At 45.9% G+C, this 21,067-nt stretch overlaps 1 protein-coding gene across 3 annotated transcripts in view; it reads left to right on the top strand.

Moving 5' to 3' along the window:
• ANKDD1A (ankyrin repeat and death domain containing 1A) overlaps positions 1–15,364 on the top strand; it is a 50,138-nt gene extending 34,774 nt beyond the window's left edge. For 2 of the 3 annotated variants that reach the window (XM_053593216.1, XM_053593218.1), the window contains 6 exons: positions 1,547–1,645; positions 3,758–3,856; positions 5,017–5,112; positions 7,404–7,599; positions 10,523–10,654; positions 12,226–15,364. In XM_053593216.1, coding sequence (XP_053449191.1) covers positions 1,547–1,645; positions 3,758–3,856; positions 5,017–5,112; positions 7,404–7,599; positions 10,523–10,654; positions 12,226–12,287 — 684 coding nt within the window. In that variant the 3' untranslated portion in view covers positions 12,288–15,364. The remainder of the gene's footprint in view (positions 1–1,546; positions 1,646–3,757; positions 3,857–5,016; positions 5,113–7,403; positions 7,600–10,522; positions 10,655–12,225) is intronic. The other variant, XM_053593217.1, reaches the window with a different exon arrangement.
• The last annotated feature ends 5,703 nt before the right edge of the window (positions 15,365–21,067 follow it).

Below are 21,067 nucleotides of genomic sequence, written 5' to 3' on the forward strand. Positions count from 1 at the left end.
TACCTGGCGCTGGCTAAAACTGCAACAAAAAGCTAGCCAGGCGTTGTGGTGGGTGCCTGTAGTCCCAGCTACTTGGGAGGGTGAGGCAAGAGAATCGCCTAAGCCCAAGAGCTGGAGGTTGCTGTGAGCTGTGATGTCACAGCACTCTACTGAGTGCGACAAAGTGAGACTCTGTCTCTGAAAAAAAAAAATTAAATGTCATTTCTTGTAGGCATTCTATATAGGAATGCTACTTTTATCTTCTATATGACTTTCTTTTACTAGGGTTTTTTGTGGGGCAGGATGTCTTAGTCATTATGTGTTGCTATAACTTAATGCTACAGGTTGGGTAATTTATAAAGAATAGATATTTATTTATTCTGGAGGCTGTGAAGTCCAAGAGCATGGCACCAGCATCTGGTGAGGGCCTTCCTTTTATACCTCAATATGTGAGTGTGTTTTTCCACAATAAGCATTGAGCTCTCCCATTTCATTATTGGCTTGGTACTGATCCACAGATGATATATGTGTGTCACTATATCATCTAGAGAGGGGAATGCTGTGCCAGTATCTCCACTTTGTCATTTAGTCCAAGGGCCACAGAAGAACATTGGGGATAGTGTCTTCCATCCTTGAGAGGGAGTTAGACTGGGAGTGGGATCTCTTTTCTGATCTCATCTGGCTCTCTCATTCATTCATTTCCTATGTAGGTATCAGAGGTGGGAAGGTATAGAGTGAATAGTAAGTCTAAAAGGACACAGTTCCTATTAGTTATGTGTCCTTGGGCAGGTTGCTTTTCTGAACCTCAGTGTTTCTGTTGGTAAGATGAAGATACTAATCAGAATACCAGGGCCAGGTGTGGTGGCTCATGCCTTTAATCCTGGCACTCTGGGAGCCCAAGGTGGGTAGATTGCTTAAGCTCAGGAGTTGAAGACCAGCCTGAGCAAGAATGAGACCTCATCTTTACTAAAAAAAAAAAAAAAAAATTGTAAAAAACAAACAAACAAAAAACTAGCCAGGCACCTATAGTCCCAGCTACTCAGGAGATAAGGCAAAAGGATTACTTAAGCCCAAGAGTTGAGGTTGCTGTGAGCGATGACACCATGGCACTCTAGCCAGGGTGACAGTGAGACTCTATCCCCACCCCCACCCCCCAAAAAGAATACTAACCTATATACTTCCTAGGTTGAGGTATGTGGATTAAATGAGAAAGCAGGGAATCTAAGGTGTTGGTGCTAGAAGGGAACTTGGCAAACATCACTTGCTAAATGAAGAGTAGCGGAGGAAGGGAAATGACTTGCCCAAGGCCACACAGAGTGAGCTCCTGACATAGCAGGGTTTCACACTTGGGTCTTAAGACCTCCAGCCACTTTCAGGATCAGTTTTGGGCTCCAGGAATTCAGGCTTTGGGACTGTAAATGAACCAAACCCATCCATGTTGTCCAAGAAGCTAGAAAAGCCAAACCCAGAAGCACTCTACCCCTCCCTGGTCCCAGCCCCCAGCAGAGCCTGCAGTGGGGTAGTTCTGGGAGGGACCTATCAGTTGATCTTGTGTCTCCCCTCACAGCAGGGCACTTCTCCTCTGCACCTTGCTGTGAGGCACAACTTTCCTGCCTTGGTCCAGCTCTTCATCAATGCCCGCAGTGACTTGGATGCCACTGACAATGTAAGTGGCTGCAGAAATCTTCTGGGCCCCAGGGAGCCTCTGGGCACCCTCCCAGGCTGGCAGGGTTTGTCTGTGGTCCTCTCAGCATGGCCTAGAGTCAAGGAAAAGCTTTTTTAGCCTTAAAAAAAATTTTTTTTGAATATTTGTTGAAGGTAACATCCTTTTAATAGCTTTACTCAAATAAATTTTATTTTGAACTTTATTCAAAACAAATGTTCATTTTGAACTTTATCCAAAACATTTTGAACATTTTGGTTGTTCCCAAGGTTTTGCCGTGATATATATATATAACACTGCAGTGAACATTTTCCTATGTTCATCCTTTTCATTGCTTTTTTCCTTTAAGGAAAATTCCCAGGGCAAGAGTGACTGGGGCAGTCTTGTGTAATAGGAGTGCTCCGAGTCCTGAAACTGATCAATAAGGAGCTCTTTTAACACATTAACTGCTATGTGAGCTGTATATAACTAGCTGGTTTTGAGCCCAGGGCCTTGTGAAGCATATATAATTCACAAGTCTCTTGACCTATCTTAACCTAATAGAACACTGTGGCCCCAAGGAAAAAGACTTTTTTCTAGTGTAGTAGTCAGTTATTAAATTTCATTTCCATAATCTACCCCCAACCACGTAATACCCAGTGCTGGGTAAAGGCATGGCACGTTCAACTGCTGGAAGTGGAAAGCAATTTGGCAGATTCTATCGTATGCCTTCAAAATGGTCGGCGGTTGCGTGTCTGGGAACTAAGAAATGCATCAGGTAGGGCGGCGCCTGTGGCTCAGTCAGTAGGGTGCCAGCCCCATATTCCGAGGGTGGCAGGTTCAAACCAGGCCCCGGCCAAACCATAGCAAAAAGAAAAAATAGGGGGGCGTTGTGGCAGACGCCTGTGGTCCCAGCTACTTGGGAGCTGAGGCAAGAGAATAGCCTAAGCCCAGGAGCTGGAAGTTGCTGTGAGTTGTGATGCTACAGCACTCTACTGAGGGCGACAAAGTGAGGCTCTGTCTCAAAAAAAAAAAAAAAGAAAGAAAAAAGAAATACATCCGTCCAGGCTTGGTGGCTCACACCTCTAATCCCAGCACTTTGGGAGATTGAAGCCCGAAGATCACTTGAGGCCAGGAGTTTAAGAACAGCCTGGGCAATATAGTGAGACCTATACAAATACAAAATAAGGCTGGGCGTGGTGGCTCACACCTGTAATCCTAACACTCTGGGAGGCTGAGGTGGGTGGATTGCCTGAATTCAGGAGTTTGAGACCAGTCTAAACAAGAGTGAGACCCCATCTCTGTTAAAAAATAGAAAAATTAGCCAGGTGTAGTGGCACACACCTGTAGTCCCAGCTACTTGAGAGGCTGAGACAAGAGAATTGCTTGAGCCCACGAGTTTTGAGGTTGCTGTGAGCTATGACACCACAATACTGTACTGAGGGTGACAGAGTACGATTTTGTCTAAAAAAAAAGTAAACAAATAATAAAAAATAGCCGGGCATGGTGGCACATGCCTGTAGTCTCAGGTACTTGGGAGTCTGAGGTGGGAGGCTCACCAGAATCCAGGAGTTCAAGCTTTCAGTGAGCTGTCATCAGACCACTGAACCCAGCCTGGGCGACAGAGTGAGATAGTCTCTAAAATAAAACAAAAATAAAATAAAATAAAGGAAGGAAGAAAGAAATATAGTAAAAGCTCAGAGATATTCCTGATAGCATTGTTTATCAGTCCTCAATTTGATAATGACTCAAATACTCAATAATAGGGAGGGGTTAGGTAAATTATGGTCCAGACCCAAATAGGCTGTAAGGGATTTATTAAAAATGGTGTTTATCAGAGTTGATCATATGTGAAAAGTGTTTAGAAAAATAAGATGAAAAAGTCATGTGTCGGATGATCTAAAATATGTCAAGCCAACAAACTAAAAACATTCTCCATCAGAAGAAATATACTAGGATTGTAACGGGGGTTGATTTAGGGTGGCGGGCTAGTGAATTTTTTTTTTCTTCTTTCCATTTTTTGTTTTTACCAAGTTTTCTCTGGTGAGTACTGTATTTATGACTAAACCCTGGCTTTGAGCTGTGAGCCACCCCTACCTGCTTTTCTGCTCACTGTCCCCTTGGCTTCTTCCCCAGAGGCAGCAGACACCCCTTCACTTGGCCGCCGAGCATGCCTGGCAGGACATAGCAGAGATGCTGCTTGTGGCCGGGGTGGATTTAACCCTGAGGGATAAGGTACCTCTGCTAGCAACCAACCTCCCTTCATCCCTCCAGAGACCCTGCTATGAAAGTCTCCGCCCAGCCCCTTCTCAGGGTGTTCAAGGACTCTCATCCTTTATATAACAGTTCAAATGCAGCCTCCAGGAAGCCTCCTGGCCTTCTACCACCTCCCCCCACTCTACTGAGGACCCTCAGCGGTGGCCTGCCCCTCTCTTGGCTTAGGCCTGTGATTTGGTTTCTCTGTTTCACGGCCCTCATCAGACTGTGAGCTGCTTGAGTCTCCTAGTGGCAGTGAGGGGAAGTAGGAGAACTACTGTTGAACCACATGGTTGCCCAACAACCCCCCACACGTGGGACAAGGTTTGGGAAGCTTCTCAGCTGATTGTCCCTCTAGACCTTAGGTGCTAGAGATCTCAGAAGAGCCAAATGCTCAGTGTGAGGCTGGGAGGCCACAGGCTCACGAGGGGAGGAGAACTTGCACACAGTCCTCAGCAAGGCTGGCCTGGGATGGGGGTGGGGGGAGCTGGAGGCCAGAATCAGGCCCTGAGGCTGGATCATGGATGGGAGGGAGGCCCTGATTTGAGCTGGATCTCAGGCAGCTGGCCAGCCTTGAACAGGAGGTTCTCATCTCACTGTAGGTCCCTGGAGGTGACCATCTGGGAGGCCTGGAGCGAGCCAGGCAACTGGAACATGATGAGCCCAGGCCCCCTTCTCTGGGCTCTAGTTTCTTCTGAAAACTGGGGTGGAACCTCTATCTCATGGGTGATGTGGAAGAGTTAACAATGATGGCTGAGGGTGGTGCCTGTGGCTCAAGGAATAGGGCACTGGCCCTATATACTGGGAGTGGCAGGTTCAAGCACAGTCCCAGCCAAAACTACCAAAAAAACCAAAACCAAAAACAAAAAACCAATGAAGGCTGAGTTTCACAAGGTCCAAAGCTTTCTGAATTCTAAAGAAACACAAGAGGTAGTTGTTAGTATTAAGTATTATTTATTTTACCTATGACTTTTTCCATATCACCGGCATGCCCAGAAAACCAGAAGACCTTTCTGTTCTCCTGTGTAGACTGCTAGAAACTGCTTCCTTTGGGCAGGAGGGTTTATACTCAGTGCTAGAGGCCACCCTGCAGCCCTCCTGTAGAAACTCTGGCTTCATTTCTTGCCTCTTAATTGCAGCAAGGAAAAAGTGTCCTGGCAGTGGCCGCCCGCAGCAACCATGTCAGCCTGGTGGACATGATCATAAAAGCTGACCGTTTCTACAGGTGGGAGAAGGTATGGAGGCCCCATGCTTGGTCTGTCCATGTTAGAAGACTTGGCTTCAAGTGTGGCTGGGTTTGAACTCCAGCTCTGACCAATTCTGGGGCCTCTCAGTTTCTAGTGGGTGATAATCCTCACCTTGTCTACCACCAGGGTTGTTCTGTGAGGATTTGGAGGTGGATAAGCAGCCAGACACTCTGAAACAAGGCAGACTGAGGTCCATGCCAGTGTGGAGAGGCTATTGGACACTGCTGTAGCTCCCAGCATAGATGTGCGTGTACATGAATGCATGGATGCATACGTGAATAAAGAGATGGCATTTGGTCACATCTCACTGCCATCTCCGGGTGATTAGAACTGTTGCTTGGGGCGTTGTGTTCAGGCAACTTTCTGAACTCAGATAGGTGTGATGGGATTGATTAGCCATGTCTGCTGTGGACTTGGCGAGGGAAAGCAGCAGGCAGCATGTCAGGCATTTGCTTTTCTAGTCAGCAAATGGTGGTGGGGAGTTTTTTGGTGTCCTTGAGAGTTGTTTGTATATACAAAAAAGAATTTTTATACTTATTTCAATTTTCTTTTTTTTTTTTCTTTGAGACAGTCTTACTGTCACCTACGGTAAAGTACTGTGGCATCACAGCTCACAGCAACCTCCAGCTCTTGGGCTTACACGATTCTCCTGCCTCAGCCTCCCGAGTAGCTGGGACTACAGGTGCCCGCCACAATGCCCGGCTGTTTTTTTGTTGTTGTTGTTGCAGTTTGGCCGGGGCCGGGCCTGAAACCGCCACCCTCGGTATATGGGACCAGTGCCCTACTCACTGAGCCACAGGCGCCACCCAATATAATTTTATTTATTTATTTATTTTTTTGTAGACACAGAGTCTCACTTTATGGCCCTCGGTAGAGTGCGGTGGCCTCCCACAGCTCACAGCAACCTCCAACTCCTGGGCTTAAGCGATTCTCTTGCCTCAGCCTCCCAAGTAGCTGGGACTACAGGCGCCCGCCACAACGCCCGGCTATTTTTTTTTTTTTTTTTTTTTGTGGTTGCAGTTTTGGCCGGGGCCGGGTTTGAACCCGCCACCCTCGGTATATGGGGCCGGCGCCTTACCGACTGAGCCACAGGCGCCACCCTATAATTTTATTTTTTATTAAGGCAAAGTTTATTGAGGAAGAGAAAGGTTTGTGGAGTAAGAGCAAGATACAGTCACCATAGACAGTGAATGGGTCTCCATAGCTAGGGCAAGTAGGTAAAAAGACAAAGAGGCCATCCATTCCCCTTAGAGGGGCTTAGGCTTTTGTGGGTTGAATTTATACTGTTACATAATTCTTTTGTAACCTCTAATTTTAGCACCTGCCTCACATAGAAAGAATTCTGTCATCTCATCCTTTACTACTTGTTGGGACTCAGCAAACTTGATTCTGTCTGGTTTTGTCCAAAGCTCTGGAGTCATTCTGCTGATACCAGTGCTGTAAGAACACAGAGAAAGAGGCCGGGCATGGTGGCTCACACCTGTAATCCCAGCACTCTGGGAGGTTGAGGCCGGTGGATTGCTTTGAGCTCATGAGTTTGAGACCAGCCTGAGGCATAGCCAGAGTGAGACCTTGTCTCTAAAAAAAATAGCCAGGCGTGTGGTGGGTGCCTGTAGTCCCAGCTACTTGGGAGGCTGAGGCAAGAGGATCACTTGAGCCCAAGAGTTTGAGGTTGCTGTGAGCTATGATGCCCCAGTACTCTACCAAGTGTGACAGAATGAGACCCTGTCTCAAAAGAGCTAACGAACAAACAAAAAAGAACACAGAGAAAGGCAAAACGACCAGATAGATGAATTTGGAAAGGCTTCCTGGAAAACATGGCATATGTGTTATTATTCACATTTTGATTATGAAAATGAAGTTGGGGCGGTGCCTGTGGCTCAAGGAGTAGGGCGCCGGTCCCATATGCCGGAGGTGGCAGGTTCAAACCTAGCCCCGGCCAAAAAGAAAAAAAAAAATGCAGTTGAAGGGCTGGGAGGTGAGAAAAGCCATTCTAGGAGGAAGAACAGTGGGAGCAACCTGGGTTCCAGAGAGCAAGGCACAGCCTGGAGTCAGAAATCAGAACAGTGGCCCTTAGTTGTATACATAGTATACAATTACATATGTTTAATTGTAAACATAGGAAGTCCACAGGAATCAACCCAAGCCCGTGCTGACTCCAGTCCCCAGGCTCCCCAGAGGTGGGTGTAGGGTCACAGGGGCCTTGGCCCCCTCATTATCCTTGTCCAAGACCATGAACGTAAATGAGAGCACCTGTTCTTCTGGGATCTGCTCCACAGGACCACCTTTCATGCAGGGACCCCTCTGGGAAGAGCTTGACCTTTAAGCAGGACCATCGGCAGGAAACACAGCACCTCCGCTCTGTGCTGTGGCAACTGGCCTCCAACTATCTGCGGCCCCATGAATGGAAGAAGCTCGCGTATTACTGGGAGTTCACTGAGACCCATGTTTATGCCATTGAGCAACAGTGGACAGGTACTGACTTGTGTCTCCCCACTCCAGAGCAACCCAGAGGGCAGAGGAGTGGGGCACTTGGGGTGTATTCAGTTTTCTACGCTTCTGGGAAAGAGGCCATGTAACCCACAGGCCATGTAACCCACAGCCCCACCACACAGTTTCCCTGTGCTCTGTCACTCCACCAGGTCTTTGCACAGGCTGGATGCTCTGCCTCTCCTGCCCCCTTGCCCTGTGAATTTCATATTCTTCCATAAATCAGCCTGAATGAATCCAACATTTGCATAACTAAAGCTATTATGTAAATTAAAACCATTTCCAGTAAAAAGAACAGGGCCCACTGTCACCACTATTATTTAACATCTATTTGAACATTTGGGCTCTGGCACTAAGGCCAGAAATTGAAATGATGAGTGTGAAAAATAGGAAGAGAGAGAATTATTAATTTTATTAATTAATTAATTTATTTTTTGAGACAGAGCCTCAAGCTGTCTCCCTGGGTAGAGTGCCGTGGCATCACAGCTCACAGCAACCTCCAACTCCTGGGCTCAGGCGATTATCTTGCCTCAGCCTCCCAAATAGCTGGGACTACAGGCACCTGCCACAATGCCTGGCTATTTTTTGGTTGCAGCCATCGTCGTTTGGCGGGCCTGGGCTGGATTCGAACCTGACAGCTCAGGTGTATGTGGCTGGTGCCTTAGCCGCTTGAGCGGCTATTAATTTTAGATGCTATAAGTTTACACATAGGAAGTCCAGAGGAATCAACTGAAAAACTCTTAGGCTTAATAAAATAATTCAATGAAGTGGCTAGATATATGATAAAATATGACCCAGAGATAAATGGACAAAAAAATTTAGAATCTTTTAGAAGAGATTCCATTTACAACAGTGTATATATGTTTCATCTGGAAATCATTAAAGAGAAATATGAATAACACATATGAATAAAACAATAAATAGTTGAGTTATTAAAGCCAAATTGGATAAATGGAATGACATTGTTTATTTCTGGCAAAAAAAAGTATAGCTATCATTTTTTCCCAATTATAAACATTTCATCCAGGCTCAGAGCCCATAGCACAGTGGTTACGGCAGCAGCCACATACACCGAAGTTGGTGGGTTCAAACCCAGCTGAGGCCAGCCAAACAACAATGACAACTGCAACAACAACAACAACAACAAAAATAGCCGGGCGTTGTGGCGGGCACCTGTAGTCCCAGCTACTTGGGAGGCGGAGGCAAGAGAATCACTTGAGCTCAAGAGTTTGAGGTTGCTGTGAGCTGTGATGCCATGGCACTCTACCAAGGGCGACATAGTGAGACTCTGTATCAAAAACAAACAAAAAAAGCTTTGATCCAGTTTTAATCAAATCAAAATACATTTTTGATGACTGAAGGATCCTATAGTTTTTCTGAAAGAATAAATAGAAGATATATAAAGGAATATCCTGGGGGGAAAAAATAAAGAGGATCTAACTCAGCCAGACTCAAACTTTTATGAAGCTAAATTAGCATAGATATCTGACACAAAAATACACAAACTGATCAGTGGACTACAGCAGAGGGTCCAAAAGTAAACCATAACCAACAAGAACTCTCAAATATGATAAGGAGCTCTTGTATTTAATAAATGGCCTTATGGTGGTGCCTGTAGCTCAAGCAGCTAAGGCGCCAGCCACATACACCACAGCTGGCGGGTTTGAATCCAGCCCGGGCCTGCCAAACAACAATGACAACTGCAACCAAAAAATAGCCGAGTGTTGTGGCGGGCACCTGTAGTCCCAGCTACTTGGGAGGCTGAGGCAAGGGAATCGCTTAAACCCAGGAGTTGGAGGTTGCTATGAGCTGTGATGCCAGCTCTGTCTCTATTTTATTTAAAATAAAATAAAATAAATAAATGGTCTTACGTCAAATGAAACTGCCACTATGTGGCAGCACGATGAGGAAGTGCCTGCTGAGGGCCCAGAAAAGACACAGAAAGTCAGAGGCGGTGAGCACACTGACCTGGACCTGGTGGTTGTGGCAGAGCATCTATCTGTGTCCCCAGCAGGGAGAGCCAACCTATTCACGGGGTTTAATAACACCTTAACTCCCATTGCAGGGCACTGATTAGTGTGGGCCAGGCGTCCTCAAACTTTTTAAACAGGGGGCCAATTCACTGTCCCTCAGACCGTTGGAGGGCCAGACTATAGTTTAAAACAAAAAACTATGAACGAATTCCTATGCACACTGCACATATCTTATTTTGAAATAAAAAACAAAACGGGAACAAATACAATTCACACTGCTTCACGTGGCCCGCAGGCCGCAGTTTGAGGACACCTGGTGTGGGCAGTTATTTTCCAATCATGGTTGTATGTTGAAATCACCTAGAAAGCTTTAAAACTGTTAAATGCCTAGGCCACACTCAAACCCAAGTCCATCAGACTCTGTGGGGGTGGGGGGCTCCATGTGTCAGTATTTTCTAACACTTTCCAGGTATTTCCAATGAGCAGCAACGCTGAGAACCACTGGTGCTGGGAGAGAGCACGTGCAGCTCTGTCTCTGACTGAGCTGGGTTCTCATCTGTGATAGGGCCACTAGCACCCAGGTGTAGGCCATAGTGAGCAGCCCAAGAGATGAAGTGCACAGCGTGTGCATCCTGGAACTGCAACAACGGGTGTCAGTTCTTTCTCTCTGCAGAGTGTATGGGGGATGCTTAGGAGAAAGCGTGGGGCTGCGGAGGTGCCAGGGATGGAGATGCGGCCCCTCCCGTCTGGGAGCCTGCCTCTTTGCCCCCGCTCCTCACATCTGGGCTGAACTTCACTGGAGTACAGAAGACCTGAGATGCCCTGGGCCTCTTTTCCACCTGGATGTGTTCAGGAGGTGGACAGGTGGCATAGACATGTGTTCTGGTAAGGCGCCCCAGTTGGCTCTTTTCCCTCTCTCCCTTCATGGCTCTCAGGCACCCGGAGCTACCAGGAGCATGGCCACCGGATGCTACTCATTTGGCTGCACGGTGTGGCCACAGCTGGGGAGAACCCCAGCAAAGCGCTGTTCGAGGGCCTAGTGACCATTGGCAGAAGGGACCTGGCTGGTAAGAGCTCTGTGGGGCTCCTGCTCAGGAGCTACATGACCCTCTCTGGAATGCAGCAGGGCCCTCCTGGGCCAGTATCTCAGAACAGGCTGCTGGGACACTGGCCCAGGAACTACCAGATTCTTAGTCCTTGCCCTTCCTTCTTCATCCATGCAGAGACTTGGGCAAACCGTAATGCCTCAGTTTCCCCATCAGTACAATAAGGATTTGGGCCCAAGTGAACCCTATGACCTTCACAGCCCCCAACCCACTGAAGCTATCTATATTCTCTTCCATGCCAGCCCTCTATACCTTTATTTTCTTTTTTCTAGTTAATAGAAATATTAACTTAATATGAGTTGAAGGAGTCAGATCTGGCCAAATAAGCCATCACACCTATTTGAGTATGCCAGTCCCAAAAGCCTGGTTTAGGATGCAGGGCACCTTGGGGCAAGCAGGATAAAAGGGTCTAGCACTCATCCCTCATTAAAAACATAATCAACTCACAACAAAAAAACCCTAACCATGGTAATGTCCATTGACACGGCACATTATGGAGCAACCATGGAGGGATATTAGGCAGTCACAGACAGTTATGAAGCTTCGTTAGTGATGAGGCAATGAGGAAACTTGTTTCTAGTGCATTATGGAGGAAAAGGAAAGCCCAGCATGGCGGCCAGTCCACAGCAGCTGCAGGCAAGATGGGAAGGCAGAGAGTCGTTTGGGAGTGAAGGAACTAGTGATGCCTAAACTGTTTTTTTTTTTTATTTTAAAATCTCACTCTGTCACCCTGGGTAGAGTGCCATAGTGTCAGCTTAGCTCACCAGCAACCTCAAACTTGTGGGCTCAAGCAATCCTTACCTCTTCCTCCTGAGTAGCTGGGACTACAGGTGCTCACCATAATGCCTGAGTAATTTTTCTATTTTTAGTGGAATTGGGGCCTCACTCTTGTTCAGTCTGGACTTGAACTCCTGAGTTCAAGGGATCCTCCTGCCTTGATCTTCCAGAGTGCTAGGATTACAGGCATGAGCCACCGCACCTGGCCTGTTCTTAAATATATTTGTTACATCTTTTTTTTTTTTGTAGAGACAGAGTCTCACTTTACCGCCTTCAGTAGAGTGCCGTGACGTCACAGGACTCACAGCAACCTCTAGCTCTTGGGCTTCCGCCATTCTCCTGCCTCAGCCTCCTGAGCAGCTGGGACTACAGACGCCCGCCACAATGCCCAGCTATTTTTTGGTTGCAGTTCAGCCGGGGCTGGGTTTGAACCAGCCACCCTCAGTATATGGGGCCGGCGCCCTACTCACTGAGCCACAGGCGCCACCCTATTTGTTACATCTTTTAATACAAACTCTGGCAGGCAATTAAAACATAACCAGCCCTCTGCTAGGAGCAGTGAGTGGCACAGGCCTGTAGTCCCAGCGACTCAGGAGGCTGAGACAGGAGGATTATTTGAGCTCAGGAGTCCAGCCTGGGTAACATAATGAGATCTGCCTCTAAACAAACAAACAAAAAGAAGCCCCCCCAAAAAACTTAGCCCTGTGAGGCAGCAGTTACGCAACATGAAGCAATATTATTCCTGTCTTTTGCAGAGAGCATCAGGAAGAAAGTAAATGCGGAGCCAGCTGCCCCCAGGAGGTGCACAGCCATGTGACTGGAAAAGTCTAGACCTTCAGGCATATGGGACCTTGGAGTCAGGGACATCCTGGACAGAAGATGACCACCATTTAAGGGCTTTAAAAAAAAATCACTGTTAACTAACTAACTCTGCGTAGTCATGCAGAGACCAGTAGGCAAATATTTGCACAGTAATCTTCTCTACAAGGACTAGTCCAGGGCCTGTTGTGGGTTTTGTGGGTAACCTCACTTCACTTTCACCTCCATCATCTTGAGCCTCATAGCCATCCCTGGAAGCAAGGGGCATCTTTACAGGTAGGACACTCAGGCTCAGGGAGGAGAAGCAGCTTGTCCAGGTTGAACTGCTAATTGGGTGGCGGGGTCAGGTGCTATAGTCAGCATTCCTCCCACTATGATCTGAGGAGTGGGCTCTGTGCATCACTTACAAGGGGACTGCCCTTAACCCACCCACTGGATTTAAAGAATTCGATGCTTGGGGCGGCACCTGTGACTCAAAGGAGTAGGGCACTGGGCCCATATACCGGAGGTGGTGGGTTCAAACCCAGCCCCGGCCAAAAAAAAAAAAAAAAAACCTGCAAAAAAAAAAAATAATAATTCCATGCTTACTCCATAAACCTTTTATTTACAAGCTTATCTGTACACTTTGACAGTTCCAGGAGGTACACACTCTCATTTTTCCCTTGTTTTATAATTTTTAAGTTAAACTTTTTATTTTGAAATCATTTCAGACATACAAAAAAATTGCAGCAACATCACGAAGCATTTTCAAACATGTAGTACTCTTCACATAGCTTCCCTAAATATTAACATCTTATGTAACTAAAGTATAAGTTATTTATTTTTTTTGAGTCAGGGTCTTACTCTGTCATTCTGGGTAGAGTGCTATGACATCATAGCTCACAGCAACCTCAAACGCTTGGGCTCAAGTGATATTCTTGCCTCAGTCTCCCAAGTAGCTGAGACTATAGGTGCCCAGCACAACCCCCAGCCAGTTTTTTATTTTTAGTAAAGGTAGGGTCTCGATCTTGCTGAGGCTAGTCTTGAACTCCTGAGCTCAAGCAATCCACCCAGCTTGCCCTCCCAGAGTGCTAGGATTACAGGCCACCTAGCATATAATTATATGATCCTACATATAATTTTCAAACCCAGGAAATTGTCCTACTGATACCATTAACTAATCTTCAGATCTTATTCAAATTTTATCACTTGAGCTATCCATGTCCTTTTTTTAGAACCAGATCCAGTCCAAGATCAAAATTGCGTCTATTGTCATGTTTCTCTTTCTTGTTTTTTTTTGAGACAGAGTCTTACTGGATAGAGTACTGTGGCATCATTGTAGCTCACAGTATCCACAAACTCCTGGGCTTAAGCCATCCTTCTACCTCAGCCTCCCGAGTAGCTGAGATTATAGGCACCTAACACAACACCTGGTTAATTTTTCTACTTTTAGTAGAGACAGGGTCTTGCTATTGCTCAGTCTGGTTTTGAACTCCTGAGCTCAAGTGATTCACTGGCTCCAGCCTCTCAGAGTGCTAGGATAACAGGCATGAGCCACCGTGTGGGCCACTGTGTCCGGCCCATTTTTCTCATTTTCAAAAGCCCTGTACGAAGGGACACCTCTCTGGAGCAGCACCATCCCATAGAGCTCGCTGTACCAGTGGGAGCTTTCCATTTTCTGCACTGTCCAGTAGAGTAGCCATTAGCCACCTACAGCTAGTGAGCATTTGAAATGTGGCTAGAGGGACTGAGAAACTAAAATTTAATTTTATTAAATCTTATTTTAAATTTCAGTTGGCATCTGTGGCAAGTGGCAATTGCATTGGATGGCGCTTGGCTTTTAGTGCCAGGCAAGCACAGCTTATTGTGGGGCTCGTCCATATTAGCAGGAGGCTGTATTTCCAGGGAAATGTGACTCTGGAAGCTTCATGGTTTCCCAGAATGTGGGGAATGTACTGGAGATGCAGGATAGCCTAGAAGTTCTGTCTGGACACTTTCTAAATTGAGCTTTCCTGCATGTGGCCCATTTAGGAGCCCACATCTTAGAAAAGCTCCCCTCAAAGCTCTCCACTGGGCCTGAGACTAGAATTCCTGAGGTGGAATTAAAACTGTAAGAGAGGGCTGGGCATAGTGGCTCACACCTGTAATCCCAGCTCTAAAAAATAGCCAAGTGTTGTGGGTGCCTGTAGTCCCAGCTACTTGGGAGGCTGAGGCAAGAGGATCACTTGAGCCCAAGAGTTTGAGGTTGCTGTGAGCTATGACACCATAGCACTCTACCAAGGGCAAGAAAGTGAGACTTCCTTGGCAAAAAAAATACCAATCAAACCAATAAATTAAAAAAAAAAAAAAACTGTTAGAGCTCTATGGGGCTTTGGCTGTTGTACATGGCTGATGGGGTTCACAGTGGTACAGTCTTTGAAAGGCAGTCTGAAATTATCTATCCAAATTACAAATATCTTTACCATGGTCAATCAATCTCACTTTTAGAAATTTATCCTACAGATAAACCTGTGCATGTACAAAATGACAGATATGTGAGGTTATTATTATCACATTATTTGAAAAAACAAACGATAGGAAAAGATTATAAGTAAACAAAGTGACCATCTACAAAGGACTGGTGAGATATAGTCCATCCATACTGCAGTGAAAAAAAGAAGGAAGGTTCTTTCTACGTATCGTTATGGAAAGAGCTCCAGGATAAAATAAGTATCAAAAAAATCAAGATATTGATCAATATATGTGGTATGCTATTAATTGTGTAAGAAGAAAAGGAAATAAGATCTATATTTGCCTATATTTGTATAAATAAAGCTCGATAAAGGCCAAAAAGCTAAGTGGTTTCCCTGGGTAAGGAGGATAGTGGGGAGCAGTTGGACTGGATGGGGCAGGGAGAGAGTTCTTAGTAGGACGTTTTTTTTTTTGTTTTTTTTTAATTTTGGAGACAGTCTCACTTTTTCACTCTTAGTAGAGTGCCGTGGCCTCATAGCTCACAGCAACCTCAAACTTCTTAGGCTCAAGCAATCCTCTTGTCTCAGCCTCCTGAGTAGCTGGGACCACAGGCACTTGCTACAACGCTTGGCTATTTTTTCTATTTTTTTTTTTTTTTTTTTTTTTGTAGAGACAGAGTTTCACTTTATGGCCCTTGGTAGAGTGCCATGGCATCATACAGTTCACAGCAACCTCCAACTCCTAGGCCCAAGTGATTCTCCTGCCTCAGCCTCCCGAGTAGCTGGGACTACAGGCGCCCACCACAATGCCCGGCTATTTTTTGGCTGCAGTTCAGTCGGGGCCGGGTTTGAACCCGCCACCCTCGGTATATGGGGCCGGCACCTTACCGACTGAGCCACAGGCGCCACCCTAGTTTTTCTATTTTTAGTAGCGACAGGGTTTCCCTCTTGCTTAGGCTCAGGTCTCAACTCCTGTGCTCAAACCACTCCACCTGCCTTGGCCTCCCAGAGTGCTAGGATTACAGGTGTGAGCCACTGCACCTGGCCTTATGGGGTTTGATGTGTCAATATTGTTTCATCAGTTATCAAGTGTATCACACTGATGTAAGATATTAATAATAGTGGAAAGGGGTACATGGGAACTCTCTGCTCAATTTTCCCCTAAACCGAAAACTGTTCTAAAAAAATAAAGTATTTGGCCAGGTGTGGTGGCTCATGCCTGTAATCCTAGCACTCTGGGAGGCCGAGGCAGAAGGATCTCTTGAGTTCAGGAGTAGAGTCCAGCCTGAGCAAGAATGAGACCTTGTCTCTACTAAAAATATAAAAATTAGCCAGGCATTGTGGTGGATGCCTGTAGTCTCAGCTACTCAGGAGGCTGAAGCAAGAAGATTGCTTGAGCCCAATAATTTGAGGTTGCTATGAACTATGATGCCATGGCACCCTATCCAGGGTGATAGAGTCAGACTCTGTCTGAAAAAAAGAAAAAAAAATATATATATATATAAACTATTAGAAAACTAAAAGTAAAGTTAAAAAAGAAATTGAGGAAAAAACTTTAAAATAAACCCACCCATTCCATTTGGAAGAGATAATTTTCTACTACATGAAACTTAAATCACTTATTTGGATGAATTTTACAAAATAAATTTTGCATTATTTTTCCTGAGACGAAAAAGCAAGTCCTTAAATATAATAAAATTGAAATTTTGAAATATATCTCTCAAATTCAGCACAATTTCTTTTGAGAAATCTAGGGCAAAAAATGGTCAAGTTAGACATGTTGTGGATTGGTTCTGTGTAAACACAACTGCTCAGCTCACCAGTGAATATTTATTGTTCTGCGTTAGGTGGTCTGCTGAGAGTGGGCACAGATGAGAGCTCACAGTTCCTGCCTGTGGAAGCTGAGGGTCTAGTAGGGGACACGGGCTCTGACAACACCGTAACAAAGCACAGTCAGGGCAAAAAACTGTGGGAATCGTCCTTCCTTGGGGAAGGCAGGGGGAAGAAGGGTCCGAGAGGCTCACAGAAGTGGGGAAAGGACAGTCCAAGCAAAAAGCATAGTCTGTGTGAGGAGGTGGAGGGGTGGAGATCGGTCTTCTCAGGGAATGGTGGGGTTGGCACACAGGGAGAGTGAAAGGAAGGGACAGACAAGCTGTGAGGCAGGAAGGGTATGAGGGGTATAGAGGGGGGACTAGAAATCATTCCTCACCCTGTTACCAATTTTTTTTTTTTTTTTTTGGTGAGACAGGGTCTTGGCTCTGTCACTCAAGTTGCAGTGCAGTGGTGTCATTGTTACTCTCTGTAACCTCCACTCCCAAGGCTCAAGCAATCCTCCTCCCTCAGCCTCCCATGTAGCTGGGACTATAGGTACATGCCACCATGCCTGGCTAATTCTTCTTATTAAATACATACATACATATATTTTTTCTTTTTCTTTTTTTTTTGGTAGAGATAAGTCTCACCATGTAGGCCAGCGTGGTCTTGAACTCCTGGCCTTTAGTGATCCTCCCACCTTGGCTTCTCAAAATGCGGAGATTACAGGTGAGTGCCACCACATGTGGCCAAAAGTTGGATGTGTTGTAAGGTAAAAGCTGAACAGGATAGATTCCCTCTTTGGAGATGTACATCCACCTCTCCTTTCGGAGAGGACTTTGCCTTGCTAGTTATGGTTTTTCCCCCATTTTCTTTTCTTTTTTTTTTTTTTTTTGTAGAGACAGAGTCTCACTTTATGGCCCTTGGTAGAGTGCCGTGGCCTCACACAGCTCACAGCAACCTCCAACTCCTGGGCTTAAGCGATTCTCTTGCCTCAGCCGCCCGAGTAGCTGGGACTACAGGCGCCCGCCACAGCACCCAGCTATTTTTTGGTTGCAGTTCAGCCGAGGCCGGGTTTGAACCCGCCACCCTCGGTATATGGGGCCGGCGCCTTACCGACTGAGCCACAGGCGCCGCCCCATCCATTTTCTTAATTTTCTTTTTTTTTCATCCCCAAAGGTTGAAAATCCTCAATCCCCTTGTTTTTAAAATGTATATTTAAATCTCTTTTCCAACGTGTATTTGTTTACTGTTGCTCCCTTCCTTCAAGATATGTGAGGAAAATATATCTGAAAATCTTGAACTCATCCTAGAAAAAGTGCTATATACCTCATTGCAGAATATCACTATGGTCACCTTCAAAGTACTCCCCTTGGCCACCTGGTGACCATGGTGATATTCAGCAATGAGGTATGTAGCACTTTTTCTAGGGTAAGTGACAAACATAATAGTCTCACCTCATACTACACTTATTAAAACCTATTCAAACCATGGTATAGTTTATGTACTTATAAGGTCTTTTCTTGTGGATCCCAGGATGATTTGTTGAAGGGGGACAGAACCTAGGTCACATCACATTTCATAATGAACCCATGAAATTCATGTGTTAAGAACTGAGGTTAGAGGACCAGGCGCAATGGCTCAAACCTATAACCCTAGCACTCTGGGAGGCCAAGGTTGGTGGATTGCTCAAGGTCAGGAGTTCAAGACTAGCCTGAGCAAGAGTGAAACACCATCTCTAAAAATAGTTGAGTATTGTGGTGGGCATTTGTTGGCGGGTTCAAATCCAGCCAGGTCCTGCCAAACAACAATGATGATTACAACCCAAAAAATGGCCAGGCATTGTGGCGGGCGCCTGTGGTCCCAGCTACTTGGGAGGCTGAGGCAAGAGAATCGCTTAAGCCCGAGAGTATGAGGTTGCTGTGAGCAGTGATGCCACGGCACTCTACCCAGGGCGACAGCTTGAGACTGTCTCAAAACAAAACAAAAAACAAAAACTGGGGTGAAGGACTCACTGTTCCTCTGTCTAGAGTAGGGGTTCTCAACCTTCCTAATGCTGCAGCCCTATAATACAGTTCCTGTGGGTTGCAACCCACGGGTTGAGAACCGCTGGTCTAGAGGGTGTTCCCCTCATTTCTTCCTGTGCACAGATCTTTAGTGGTAAAAGCTTTATTTAAGACTTTCTGAGACTGTGGTCTCATTTCCACAGTGGAGGCTCCTAAGTGTTCATAACTGGCAAGTGACAAGATTACACCTACAAGTGGACAACATGGAGGCTGGATGGGCTAGGGTGGAGGTGGCTGGTGGAGCCAGTAAGGAGCCACTTCAATAGACTGGGCAGGAGACACCAAAGCCTGTGCAGGAAGGGTCAAGTTTGGAGGAAAGTTGCCTCACCTCTGAGAATCAGGTGACATAGGGTGTGCTGCTCAGACCCTTTTCTTGCTAGGCAGCTGCAGGAATGTAGAGTGGACAGCCTCCAGTTGTCAGCCTTTCCGGGTTTGTGCCTGCAGAAAGCTGCCTCACCAGCAGGCGGCCTTCCCCAGGGGAGCCTACATCTGGGTACAGAACAAGGGAGTGGAGCACAAAGGCAAAGCGATTTTGGCCCTCCCTGAGAATGTTCCAGAGGGGCACCACTAGCTCCAGTGCTCCCTGCCTGTTGGTGGGTGCAGTGGTAAGGCCTGCATTGCAGTTCAATTTCTCCCTCAGCCAATCCCTCTTCCCCTCACAGAAGCTGATCCTTAATAAACATCCTGCATCCAGGGTTTCATCTCAGGATCTACTTTGGCTAGAGACATGGGAGTGAGTGGGGGCCTAAGATGGCTGCGTTTCTCACTGGGAAATCTGAGGAACAGTGATGCCAGGAACTGAGATGTGTGCCTAGGAGAGGAGAGACAGATTTGGGCAGTAGGGCATGGCATGGTTTTTGCCAAGTAGTCTGAAGAGCTGGTAGAAGGCTGGCCTAGTAGCAAGGCCCGAGTAGGCATTCAAAGCCAGTACTCAAAATTGGCCAGGGCTGGAAATGGCAACTTGCAGTCATGAGGGTGTAGAGTCAGGGTGTAGTTATACCTGTTAAGAGGCTGGAGGGTCCCCCAGGGAGAATCTGACAAGCAGAGGGCAGTCCTATAGTTCATTCCTGTGGTGGGATGCAGAGGCTGCTGAAGATGTCCAGGGTGGCCATGCCCATGGGAGCTCCCTGTTTGGTTGGGAAGCCAAGATACACACAGCCTCAAGGAAGCCTCCAATGCTACCAATTAAAACATTTGAGCCCTGCCTTTATAGCTACCCAAGTGCTTCCATAACTTACAGTTGTCCAGGCACAAGAAGTGAGAGAAGATACCATGACCTTTGTGGAAAGGTGGAAAGATCACTGGCTTTAGGACAATCAGACTCAAGCTGGCATCCCAGCTCACCCTTGCTGTGTGACCTTGAGCGAGTCTCTTGATCTGACCTGTAAAGTCAAAATAACCAGGGCTATGGTGGCGATGAAATCGGAGCTTTTTGAAACCTGGCAAATAAAGAGAAGGAAGCACCTACGCTTATTTTTCTGTCTACATTTGTACCTCAGAGAAACCACCAAGTAGTTAAGGAAACAAAGTTTGTTTTTCTAAATTAGTATGTTCCAGCTAAAAAATACAAAAGAAATGATAAAAATTAGAGTAGCATTGTGGTCTTGCAACTCCTAATGAAATGAAACATTTAGGCAATGATGAGCAGTGGCAGCGAAACCAGATGGGGGAACTTTCTCTTGATTGGATCAGGCTGACAATGTCAGAAACCACTCAGCAATCCTAACACCCCAAGACACGACCAGATGTTATGAGGTGACACAACGGGAAGCACACAGCCTCTCCTCCCCCCCCCCCCACCCCGGTGAAGTATTCCTGCCAAAAAGATTGAACTTGACCTGATCAAGTCTATTAATGTAACCACAGGGAAGTAAGCTGAAGGCTGTAGTAAGCCAAATACAGACTGGAGCAACTACAGGGAAAATGAACCTATTTCTTCACAGAATACACATGGAAGAAAAAATAGAGGTAGGAGGAACTTGTAGTTTAAAAGTGATTTAGGATATTTCAATCAAATGCAGACTTTGTATGGAATCTAATTAGAACAAGTCAACTGTATAAAACATTTGTGAAATAATGGTGAATGCGAACATTGACTGGATATGAGATAATATGAAGGGATTAGTGGTAAATTTTTAAGTGTGATAATGGTATTAAGGCTATTTTATGTCTTGATGGTATACATAGAAATAATTTACAGACGAAATGATAAGACACGAGAAATAGCTTTAAAATAATCCAGCGATAGAAGTATATGTAGAAGAAGTGAGGGTGGGCTAAAAGATGAAACTAGATTCTGTGAGTTGATAATTTTTGATGTTGGGTGATAGGCACATATTTTCTTTACGTATGTGTGTTTAAAAATTTCCACTCAGGAGGAAAGTAAGAAGGTATGAAAAGTACCTGGCACCTAAGTAGCATCTCAGTAAATGATTGTTACTGTTATTTTATGATGAACAAACTGTACTTTA

This window comes from Nycticebus coucang, chromosome 6 (genome assembly GCF_027406575.1).
Source record: "Nycticebus coucang isolate mNycCou1 chromosome 6, mNycCou1.pri, whole genome shotgun sequence".
Classification (NCBI taxonomy): Eukaryota; Metazoa; Chordata; class Mammalia; order Primates; family Lorisidae; genus Nycticebus; species Nycticebus coucang.